This window comes from Neovison vison, chromosome 12 (genome assembly GCF_020171115.1).
Source record: "Neovison vison isolate M4711 chromosome 12, ASM_NN_V1, whole genome shotgun sequence".
In the NCBI taxonomy this organism is placed as follows: Eukaryota; Metazoa; Chordata; class Mammalia; order Carnivora; family Mustelidae; genus Neogale; species Neogale vison.
In genome coordinates, this window is record NC_058102.1 from 134,841,076 (window position 1) to 134,853,913 (window position 12,838).

Genomic DNA, 12,838 nt, shown 5'->3' on the forward strand with positions numbered 1-12,838 from the left:
TTTACTTTCATGTGGTTTGTGGCATGAGTTCCTTTTCCCTCTAGTGTCATTTTCTTCACTTGTCTAGAAACCTTTGCTGTAAGCCCCTTCAAGGGCCATCAGGTTTCCACTCACAGTCTCTTGGAAGCCCTTTTGGTTTTCATTCTTACTCTTCTCTACTTCTCACTCTTTTTTTTTTCAATTTATTTATTTTCAGAAAAACAGTATTCATTATTTTTTCACCACACCCAGTGCTCCATGCAAGCCGTGCCCTCTATAATACCCACAACCTGGTACCCCTACCTCCCACCCCCCTGCCACTTCAAACCCCTCAGATTGCTTTTCTCCTTCTCACTCTTACTCTTCTTTCAGGTTCCACCCACCTCCTGGTCCAAAGAAGGTTTAGTTTCAGTTTTTTGGTTTTCTTTTTTAATGGCAGCACCCCATTTTAATATCAGTATCTGTGCCAGTTATTTATTGCTGCATAATAAACCATCTCAAAACCTAGTGGCTCAAAACAGCATTTATCTTGTTCACAAATCTTTGGACAAGGCTGAGTAAGGCCAACTCATTTCTTCTTCATTTGGCATCACCTGGGATGACTGGAAGCTAGGAACTAGAATCATCTAAAACCTTGTTCATGCACATGTTTGGCTGTTGAGGCTGGCTTTTGGCTAGGATGTTAGCTAGGGCAGTCTCAGCTGGAATATTTGCATGAAGACTCACTAGGTACCCTGGGCTTTCCCATAACAGCTGGATTCTAAGGGTGAGGTTTCCTAGAAGAAGAAAGTCAGATGGAAGCTATATCACATTTTCTAACCTCGCCTTAAAAATCACACAGTAGCTCTGCCATATTCTGTTCACTAGGAACCAGTTACTAAGGCCAGCACATATGAAGCGGAGGGGTTGTCATGGGAGAAGTGTCAGTGTATAAAACCACCACATCCACTTGTCTTTCCAGTCATATCTAAAGGAAAGGAGTTCTTCCCAACTCAGCATCACTGAAACTCCAGCAAGTTTTTTGGTTGTTTTCATTGCTTAGTATATCCTCTTATTTTGTGAGAAGTAACAAAAAATTGTAACACTGTCGAGTTAAAGAAATTTTATCCAAAAATATATGGATCATCTCACTAAATTTTTTCCCCACTATTTTTTTTTTTACTGAGAGATGTGATTTCTTAACCTTGTGAATCATTTCTCCTCAGAATGCAATTGAAATTAGCATAAAACATTTGTAATTCATAAAAAGGCTGATGGCAATAGAATCAGTATTTATAGATTCATTAATTAGAGTCTTATTTTCCAAGTTTTATTTTGGTAAGCATTTATTGGCTCAGACCTACATAAGTCAATACGGTATTCCTAAAACTTCTTTAAAAATTAAGGAGTACGAGGGTACTTGTGTGGCTCAGTTAAGTGCCTTTGGCTTGGGTCATGATCCTGGGATGCTGGGATTGAGCCCCATGCTTGGCTTCCTGATCAGTGGGGAGTCTGCTTCTCCCTCTCCCTGCTCTTGTGCTCTTGCTGTCTTGCTCTCTCTCCCTCTCAAATAAATAAATAAAATCTTTAGAAAAAGTTATGGAGTGTTAAGATGAGGGAAGGGTTAAGAGACTTTCTACTAAGACGTGACTTACAGTTATTTTACGGAGGAAAAATCTGAAACAATCATAAAAATAAAAGTATAAATATTAAATACAAATGTGTGGCAAAGAGGATGACAGCAGAGATAGATTTTAGCAACTCCTAGTGGTTTGAATTTTGTTCTTCATTTTCTGAGTTATTTGAGGTTCCGCATTCCAAGACCGTACTGGAATATAGATAACATTTTATTGAAAATGAACTTATTTTAAAATCTGAGCACCTGCCCGGAGCAGTCAGTAATGTATGTGACTCTTGATCTTGGGGGTGTGAGTTAAGCCCCATGTTTGGTGCAGAGATTTAAAATCTTAGAAAAAAAATTGGGGTCTTATTTTTGCATTAGACTCTTTTCACTCTGCCTCCAAACTGTATTATTTTATTCATGCAGGTTGATGATCTTACAGCAAAACTGGAAACTATGTCTTCAAGAAACCAGGTTCTTATTCAGGAGTTATCATCTATGAAAGAAATACAGATGAAATGTGAAAAGCTAGAGAAGAATAAAAAGAAGTTGGAACAACAAGAAGTAAACCTCAGAAGTTGTGTAGAAGGCAACGTGGTAGGATATAGTAAAATAGAACAATATAAACGGGATTTTGAAGAAAGGACAAGACTGAACGTAGAAAAAAATTAAAAGAAGTCGATCTATTTTTAGAGATTAATTTATTTGTCTATAAAATGCTTTAATTCATTTTACTGCAAATTACATTTTGGTTATATGCAGTGTAGAGTTTTCCTCTACTTCCTTTATAGCAATTTGGTAAATTTCTGAAAGCATTTGTTCCTTCCCTTTAAAAATTTCAGTTTTCATTATTATTCACACTAAATTGATCTTTCAGAATGATTCACAGTAGAAAGTCATTTTATTTTTTAAGACCAGTTAGTATAAAACAAGGCTATTGAGAGGAAAAGAAAAAAACTGTGCTTTAAAAATTTTGACCATGGGGTACATGGGTGGCTCAGTCAGTTGCTTGTTTGGGCTCCATTCTGGGCATTCCTACAGAAAAGAAATGGTACCATACTTGGATTATTCCTTTTCTTTATATTAAATATCTTATTTATTTATTTGGAAAGCATGAGTGGGGGATGGACAGGTAGAGAGAAAATTCCAGGCATATTTCATGCTGAGTAGGACACAGGGCTTTCTCTCAGGACACTGAGATCACAATCTGAGCAGAAAACAAGAGTCAAGCACTCAGATGACTGAGTCAGCCAGGCACCCCAGGTACCTCGATTATTCTGAAGTTGTATTGTTCACTTTTTAAAAAATTTAAATGATTTTATTACTCTTTGAATTATCAGATTGCATGAGTTCTAATGTAAGAATGAACATTATTCACATTTAATTCAATTTCACATTAATGATAAATATTTTACATTTCAGCTTTTTTTTCCATTTTAAAAATTGCTCTCTGAATCATTGACACAAAACTAAAAGAAAGAAATATACTGTAATTACCCAGGTTGTAACAATTTTAAAACTATGCTTTTAATTTGCTTTAGACGCAAGTAGCATTTCAAGAAAGCGTAGCACAGTTAAGAGAAAATAATAATGCTTCAGTAAGAAGTCAAATGGAACTCAGAATTAAAGAGCTGGAATTTGAATTATCCAAAATGAAAAGTTTTCAAGACGTTACTAAAACAGAATTGGACATATACAAGCATCTCTACCTAGAAGAAGTAACACATCGAATGTCATTGACAAATGAACTGAACAAGTAAGTTAAAACAATCATAGAAAGTAGAGTTAGCTTATTAATTTGCCTCTAAACCATAATTTTTTGGAGCCACGTTCATGAGATCAGTAGTAAGTGAAAGCCAACTAGATAGTATAATTTTTTTTCTCCAATTTATTTATTTTAAGAAAAACAGTATTCAGGGACGCCTGGGTGGCTCAGTTGCTTAAGCAGCTGCCTTCAGCTCAGGTCATGATCCCAGCGTCCTGGGATCAAGTCCCACATGGGGCTCCTTGCTTGGCGGGGAGCCTGCTTCTCCCTCTGCCTCTGCCTGCCTCTCTGTCTGCCTGTGCTCGCTCTCTCTCCCTCTCTCTGACAAATAAATAAAATCTTTAAAAAAAAAAAAAGAAAGAAAAACAGTATTCATTATTTTTTCACCACACCCAGTGCTCCATGCAAGCCGTGCCTTCTATAATACCCACCACCTGGTACCCCGACCTCCCATCCCCCCGCTATAATATTTATTTATTAATGTTAGTTTATTTTTGGAAGAGTACATCTTTAACCCAAAAGGTCAAGTTGGAAATGGTAGATTCCACCTCCAGTACCCTGGTATCTGTGTTATAACCTAATTGCTTCTGGAGCTGTTTCAGTTCTTTCTGATCATGGCTCTGCCATCTACTAGTTCTCTAGCCATTGTTCATCTAAATTTTTTCTCAGTGCCAAATGCTCAATCTCTCTGAGGTAATGTGTGAAATATACAAGAGTGGTGAAAGCCAATATTTGAAAAATGTCTTTGAGGGATTTTTAAAATTTTTATTTTCCTTTAAAGATTTTACATATTTATTTTTTATTTATTTTTATTTTATTTTATTTTATTTTTATTTTTTCCCAATTTATTTATTTTCAGAAAAACAGTATTCATTATTTTTTCACCACACCCAGTGCTCCATGCAAGCTGTGCCCTCTATAATACCCACCGCCTGGTACCCCAACCTCCCACCCCCCCCGCCACTTCAAACCCCTCAGACTGTTTTTCAGAGTCCATAGTCTCTCATGGTTCACCTCCCCTTCCAATTTACCCAAATTGCCTACTCCTCTCTAACGTCCCTTGTCCTCCATGCTATTGGTTATGCTCCACAAATGAGTGAAACCATATGATAATTGACTCTCTCTGCTTGACTGATTTCACTCAGCATAATCTCTTCCAGTCCCGTCCATGTTGCTACAAAAGTTGGATATTTGTCCTTTCTGATGGAGGCATAATACTCCATAGTGTATATGGACCACATCTTCCTTATCCGTTCATGCATTGAAGGGCATATTTATTTTTTTAAACTTTTTTAAAAATTTATTTATTTTCAGAAAAACATTATTCATTATTTTTTTTCACCACACACAGTGCTCCATGCAAGCTGTGCCCTGTATAATACCCACCACCTGGTACCCCAACCTCCCACCCCCCCTGCCACTTCAAACCCCTCAGATTGTTTTTCAGAGTCCATAGTCTCTCATGGTTCACCTCCCCTTCCAATTTACCCAAATTCCCTTCTCCTCTCTAACGCCCCTTGTCATATTTATTTGACAGAGAGAGAGAGAGCAAGTGAGCACAAGCAGAGGGGAGCAGCAGGCAGAGGGTGAGGGAGAAGCAGGCTTCCCGCTGAGCAGGGAGCCCAGTATGGGGCTCAATTCCAGGACTATGGGGTCCTGTCCTGAGCTGAAGGCAGATGGTTAACCGACTGAGCCACCCAGACCCCCCAGGATGGTTTATTTTTGCAGCTCTAAACTGGTTTACTAAATATAAGTATGTATCATGGCATCCCCAAGAATCTTTTAAGTACAACTATTCCAGAAGGCAGCAGGTATAACCTGTTAGGCCGTGGACATCACTGATAGCCATTTCTCTCTCTCCTTAATTTGAATTACTTGTTAGGTAGGAACCCTAGAGATACATGGACTTCTTTAGAACAGTTTTAAACCTATAATTATACATAGTAGGTCTGCTCTGTCACATTTATTATGTTAAAACACTATTTAATGGCACATTTTGTTTACTATTATGGAGACTTAAAAAAATGCAAGTAATTTAGGACTGATTTGGGGAGAAATGAAATACTAAGTATTGTGTTTTGTAATCCTAACAGGACTAGTGAGAGGCTGGCAGAGACCAGTACCAAACTTCTGGTGGAGAAACAGCAAAAGCAAACTTTGCTTGACACTATTAATATGAGGCCAGCCCTACATCTGCCTTATGGTAGAAATGTTAATAATAGTTCACTATTCAATAGAAATGTTGCTCTAAGAGAAAACGTGGTGGTTCCTACCTCAAACTCATGGCGTTCAAGTAATGACATTGAGACTTTCTTGTTCAAGGTTAGTTATATTATCTTACCTTTTTTTCCTTGGGTTTCAGATTTCTCATATAATTTTTGTTTTTCATTTGGTAAGATTCTGAGTTGCTTAGCTAACTATTACATACTAAGTAAATGTCATAATTATTTTTGCTGATAAAGAAATGAGACATAAATTTTGATTATTTTCTTTGTTCCTGGAGCTCTTTCAAGAGATACCTATTATTATCTTTATTCAATAATTAAAACTAAACTGACATATTTATTATTTTTTCAAGATTTTATTTATTTTAGAGAGAGAGTGTACAAGAGGGGGAGAGAGTGTGAGATTCTCAAGCAGACTTCCTGCTGAGTGTGGTACCCTACATGGGGCCCAGTCTCACAACCCTAAGATCATAACCTGAGCCGAAAACAAGAGTCAGACACTTGACTAAGTTACCCCGGCACCTCAAAATGGACACATTGTAAATTTCTTGAAAACTTACATCTAAATTCGATTTTAGAAAGTAAATATTATTGCTCACGAATGAAATCTATACTTAGATGCTTTGACTAATTTCCTGGTTGGCAGTTGTTCATAACAATTTTAAAGTTTGCTGTTACCCATTTTTCCCACCCCGATGTATAAGTCAACAATAAGAATCCAAACACTTAATCAAATATGGATATTTATCATTTAAAAGAATCCACGATAAGTCCTTTTTATGAATTAAATAAACTTGTAATGCTAAAAGATTAATTTTTCTTTTTAAGTTGTAATTGTTGTCATTTTCTTACCTGAGAGTACATCCTTAATTGTTGTCTTACTTGGAGCATTTTTTAAAACTTATAACACTTCTATTTCAATTTTTTTTCCAATTTATTTATTTTCAGAAAAACAGTATTCATTATTTTTTCACCACACCCAGTGCTCCATGCAAGCCGTGCCCTCTATAATACCCACCACCTGGTACACCAACCTCCCATCCCCCCGCCACTTCAAACCCCTCAGACTGTTTTTCAGAGTCCATAGTCTCTCATGGTTCACCTCCCCTTCCAATTTACCCAAATTCCCTACTCCTCTCTAACGCCCCTTGTCCTCCATGCTATTTTTTATGCTCCACAAATAAGTGAAACCATATGATAATTGACTCTCTCTGCTTGACTTATTTCACTCAGCATAATCTCTTCCAGTCCCGTCCATGTTGCTACAAAAGTTGGGTATTCATCCTTTCTGATGGAGGCATAATACTCCATAGTGTATATGGACCACATCTTCCTTATCCATTCGTCCGTTGAAGGGCATGTTGGTTCTTTCCATAGTTTGGCGACTGTGGCCATTGCTGCTATAAACATTGGGGTACAGATGGCCCTTCTTTTCACGACATCTGTATCTTTGGGGTAAATACCCAGGAGTGCAATTGCAGGGTCATAGGGAAGCTCTATTTTTAATTTCTTGAGGAATCTCCACACTGTTCTCCAAAGAGGCTGCACCAACTTGCATTCCCACCAACAGTGTAAGAGGGTTCCCCTTTCTCCACATCCTCTCCAACACATGTTGTTTCCTGTTTTGTTAATTTTGGCCATTCTAACTGGTGTAAGGTGATATCTCAATGTGGTTTTAATTTGAATCTCCCTGAGGGCTAATGATGATGAGCATTTTTTCATGTGTCTGATAGCCATTTGTATGTCTTGATTGGAGAAGTGTCTGTTCATATCTTCTGCCCATTTTTTGATGTGTTTGTCTGTTTCGTGTGGGTTGAGTTTGAGGAGTTCATTATAGATCCTGGATATCAACCTTTTGTCTGTACTGTCATTTGCAAATATCTTCTCCCATTCCGTGGGTTGCCTCTTTGTTTTGTTGACTGTTTCCTTTGCTGTGCAGAAGCTTTTGATTTTGATGAAGTCCCAGAAGTTTATTTTCGCTTTTGTTTCCTTTGCCTTTGGAGACGTATCTTGAAAGAAGTTGCTGTGGCTGATATCAAAGAGATTACTGCCTATGTTCTCCTCTAAGATTCTGATGGATTCCTGTCTCACGTTGAGGTCTTTTATCCATTTTGAGTTGATCTTTGTGTACGGTGTAAGAGAATGGTCGAGTTTCATTCTTCTACATATAGCTGTCCAGTTTTCGCAGCACCATTTATTGAAGAGACTGTCTTTTTTCTACTGTATATTTTTTCCTGTTTTGTCGAAGATTAATTGACCATAGAGTTGAGGGTCCATATCTGGGCTCTCTACTCTGTTCCACTGGTTTATGTGTCTGTTTTTATGCCAGTACCATGCTGTCTTGGTGATCACAGCTTTGTAATAAAACTTGAAATCAGGTAAGGTGATGCCGCCAGCTTTATTTTTGTTTTTCAACATTTCCTTAGCGATTCGGGGTCTCTTCTGATTCCATACCTGAATATGAGGAAGTAACTAAAACACATTCCTGGCCTGCAACTAGGTGGTTTTTTGACCTCAGGGAAATTACAATCTCTCCGAGGCCTTTTTGTCTCTTACGTGAAATTAGGGACGTTGACTAAGTTAGTGACTTTTATACCTCTGGGGAAAAATTGTTTTTTCCAAAGAATAGAACTTATCTTTTTTTTTTTTTGCATTAAACTGTATTATATAAAACAGAGACAAGTAGAGCTGTTTAGCTAAAGGCGAGATAAGACTACACCTGTAGACTTCCTTGTCCCTCAATCCTGCTGTGTCCAAGGGGACCCTTAGATTTCTATGAGCCATAGTTTTCAAACTAACATTTATGAGAAAATTCTTCGTTAATAATTCTTTGAATTAATATTTGCTGATACATATCACGTTGTTTTTCTGTGTATAATTTTCTTACCCTCCTATTTTTTTTGATAAGTGGAAAAGTATAAATAAAATTGCAAATGTGTTCTCCTTATTAGTGGACTTCAAGCTATTTCCACCATCTAAACACAGTTCTCACTTGGAAATAAAGGTCACAGAAGTAAATATTTAGGATAAGCTTTTGGGGAAAAGACAATAACATCACACTGGTAATTCCTTAAGTCATGTCATATAAAAAGGTGTCTTATATGTTACATAGTATTTATTAATGCTTTATAAAATTGCTTCAGTAAAAGTTTCTCCCATCAAGTGGTATTGAGTTATTAATTTTACAAGGCTGTCTAGTAATGTTGTCATATTACTAATTTTATAAGGCCTGAATATAATGTTATTGTCCAAAAGTGGTATGATTCCTCAAAAAATTAAAAATAGAAATGCAGTACCATTCAGCAATTCCACTACTGGGTATTTACCCAAAGAAAATGAAAACACTAATTTTAAAAGTTATGTGCACCCCTATGTTTTTTGAAACATTATTTACAATAACCAAAGTATGGAAGCAACCTCAGTGTCCATCAATAGATGAACAGATAAAGAAGATGTGTGATACATATACAATGAAGTATTTATTCAGCTATAAAAAAGAATGGGATCTTGCCATTTGTGACAACATTGGTAGACCTAGTATTTTGCTAAGTGAAATAATGCAGAGAAAGGCATATACCATATGATTTCACTTCTGCATGGTATCTAAAAAAACAAACTACTAATAGCCTACTGGTGACTGGAAGCCTTACTGATAACATAAATAGTTCATTAACACAGTTTTTTTTACATTACATGTATTATATACTATATTCTCATAATAAAGCTATAGAAAAAATGTTATTGAGAAAAACACAAGAGAAACTACACTAAAATACTGTATCAAAAAAAGTCCATGTGTAAGTAGAGTAGACCTGCACCCTTCAAACCCATGTTGGTCAACGGTCAGCTGTATATTACAAGCATTCCCATCTAGAATTTTCTTACTTAGACCTTTCTTATAAAAGGTACCCTCTCATTGAATGCCCCAAAAGGTGTCTAATGTAGGGTACTGAGGGGTGCCTGGGTGGCTTAGTTGGTTAAGTGACTGCCTTCAGCTTAACTCATGATTCCTTGGTCCTGGGATAGAGCCCCACTGCAGGTTGTCTGCTAAGTGGGGAGTCTGCTGTTTCCTCCCCCTCTGCCTCTTCCCCCACTCGTGCTATCTCTCATTCTGTCTCAAATAAATAAATCAATAAAATTGCTGATATAAACATTGGGGTGCAGATGCCTCTTTGGATCAATATATTTATATCTTTGGGGTAAATCCATAGTAGTGCAATTGCTGGGTCATTGGGTAACTCTCTTTTCAGCTCTTTGAGGAACCACCATACTGTTTTCCAGAGTGCCTGCACCAGTTTACATTCCCACCAATAGTATAAGAGGCTTCTGCTTTCTCTGCATGCCTGACAACATCTGTTGTTTCCGGACTTGTTCATTTTAGCCATTCTGACAGGTGTGAGGTGATATCTCATTGTGCTTTTGATTTATATTTATTTCCCTGATGCCAAGTGATGCTGAGCATTTTTTCAAATCTGTTGCCCATTTGTGTGTCTTCTTTGAGAAATGTCTGTTCATTTCTTCTACCCATTTCTTGACTGGATTGTTCTTTGGGTGTTGAGTTTGATAAGTCTTTATAGATTTTGGATACTACCCCTTATCTGATATGTCAATTACAAATACCATTTTCCATTCTGTAGGTCATCTTTTAGTGTTGTCAGTTGTTTCCTTTGCTATGCAAAACCTTTTTATCTTGATGAAGTCTTTGTTTCCCTTGCCTTTGGAGACGTGTCTAGCAAGAAGTTGCTTTGGCCAAAGCCAGAGAGAATACAACCTGGGTTCTCTTCTAGGATTTTGATGGGTTCCTGTCTCACATTTAGGTCTTACATCCATTTTGAATCTTATTTTTATGCCCCAAATGGGGTCTAATGTAGGGTGACAAGATGGTCCAGTTTCATTCTTCTGCTTGTGGCTGTCCAGTTTTCCCAACACCATTTGTTGGAATGACTTTCTTTTGTTCCATTGGACATTCTTTTCTGCTTTGTCACAGATTAGTTGACCATAGAGTTGAGGGTCCATTTCTGGGCTCTTTAATCTATGCATGTGTTTTTGTGGCAATACCATACTGTCTTGATGATGACAGCTTGGTCATAGAGCTTGAAGTCTGGAATTGTGATGCCACCAGCTTTGGTTATCTTTTTCAACATTCCTTTGGCCATTTGGGATCTTTTCTGGTTCCATACAAATTTTAGGAATATTTGTACCAGCTCTGAAAAAATGTTGATGGTATTTTGATAGGGATTGCGTTGAATGTATAGATTGCTCTGGGAAGCATAGACATTTTTACAGTATTTTTTCTTCCAATCTATGAGCATGAAAGGTTTTTGCAATTTCTTTGGGTCTTCGTCAGTTTCTCTCATGAGTGTTCTATGGTTTTCAGAGTACCAATCCCTTGCCTCTTTGTTTGGGTTTATTCCTAGGTATCTTAATGGTTTTCGGTGCAATTGTAAGTGGGTTTGACTCCTTAATTTCTCTTTCTTCTATCTCATTGTTGGTGTATAGAAATGCAACTGATTTCTGTGCATTGATTTTATATCCTGCCGCTTTGCTGAATTCCTGTAGGACTTCTAACAATTTTTGGATGGAGTCTTTTGAGTTTTCTACGTAGAGTGTCACGTCATCTGCGAGGAGTGAGAGTTTGACTTCTTGCTGATTCAGATGCCTTTATTTCATTTGTGTCTGATTGCTGAGGCTAGGACTTCCAGTACTAGTTGAACGACAGTGGTGAGAGTGGTCATCCCTGCCGTGTTCCTGACCTTAGGGGTAAAGCTCTCAGTTTTTCCCCATTGAAAATGATACTCACTGTGGACTTTTTGTAGATGGCTTTTATGATATTGAGGTATGTTCCCTCTATCCCTGCACCATGAAGAGTTTTAATCAAGAAGGGATGATGTACTTTGTCAGGTGGTTTTTCTGCATCTATTGAGAGTATCATATGGTTCTTGTCCTTTCTTTTATTAATGTATGGTGTCACACTGATTGATTTGCAGATGTTGAACCACCCTTGCAGACCAGGAATAAATCCTACTTGGTCACGGTGAATAATCCTTTCAATGTACTGTTGGATCCTGTTGGCTAGTATCTTGGTGAGAATTTTTGCATCCGTGTTCATCAGCAATATTGGTCTGTAATTCTCCTTTTTGTCGGGGTCTTTGTCTGGTTTTGGGATCAAGGTAATGCTGGCCTCATAGAAAGAGTTTGGAAGTTTTCCGTCGTTTTTATTTTTTGAGATAGCTTCAGAAGAATAGGTATTAATGCCTCTTTAAATGTTTGGTTGAACTGTCCAGGGAAGCCATCGGGTCCTGGAGTTTTGTTTTTTGGGAGATTTTTGATGACTGTTTCCGTTTCCTTGCTGATTATGGGTCTGTTCAGGTTTTTCTCTTACCATTTCTTCCAGATTGCCTAATTTGTTGGCAAGTAGTTGTTTATTATACGTTCTTAAAATTGTTTGTGTTTCCTTGGTGTTGGTTGTGATCTCTCTTCTTTCATTCATGATTTTATTAATTTCGGTCCTTTTTCTTTTCTTTTTGCAAAGTCTGGTCAGGGGTTTATCGATCTTATTACTTCTTTCAAAGAGGTAGCTCCTAGTTTTGTTGCTATATTCTACTGTACTTTCGGTTTCTATTTCTTTTATTTCTGCTCTGGTCATTATTAATTCTCTTCTCCTGCTGGATTTAGGCTTTCTTTGCTGTTGTTTCTCCAGCTCCTGTAGGTGGAAGGTTAGGTTGTGTATTTAGGACCTTTCTTGTTTCTTGAGAAAGGCTTGTATCGCTCTATACTTCCCTCTTCAGGACTTCCTTGGCTGCATCCCAAAGATTTTGAGCAGTTGTGTATTCATTTTCCTTTGTTTCCATGAATTCTTTTACTTGTTTGTTAATTTCCTGGTTGACCCATGCATTCTTTAATAGGATGCTCTTTAGAGTCCATGTTTTTTAGTTTTTCTCAAATTTCCTCTTGTGATTGAGTTCACGTTTCAAGGGACTGTGGTCTGGAAATATGCAGGGAATGATCACAGACTTTTGGTACCGGTTGAAACCTGATTTGTGACCCAATATGTGATCTCTTTTGGAGAAAGCTCCATGTGCACAGGAGAAGAATGTGTATTCTGTGGCTTTAAGATGGAATGCTCTGAATATATCTGTGAAGCCCATCTGGTCCAGTGTGTCATTCAAAGCCCTTGTGTCCTTGTTGATCTGCTTAGATGACTGGTCCATTGCAGTGAGTGAGGTGTAAAAGTCCCCTACTATTTATTGTATCATGTTCGATGTGTTT

General features: G+C 37.5%; 1 protein-coding gene across 1 annotated transcript in view; it reads left to right on the forward strand.

Annotated features, from left to right (window-relative positions):
* The window catches only part of LOC122891185 (ankyrin repeat domain-containing protein 26-like), a 131,626-nt gene that overhangs the window by 105,774 nt on the left and 13,014 nt on the right, over positions 1-12,838 (forward strand). The window contains exons 28-30 of the mRNA XM_044226676.1: positions 2,006-2,176; positions 3,121-3,335; positions 5,438-5,666. Coding sequence (XP_044082611.1) covers positions 2,006-2,176; positions 3,121-3,335; positions 5,438-5,666 — 615 coding nt within the window. The remainder of the gene's footprint in view (positions 1-2,005; positions 2,177-3,120; positions 3,336-5,437; positions 5,667-12,838) is intronic.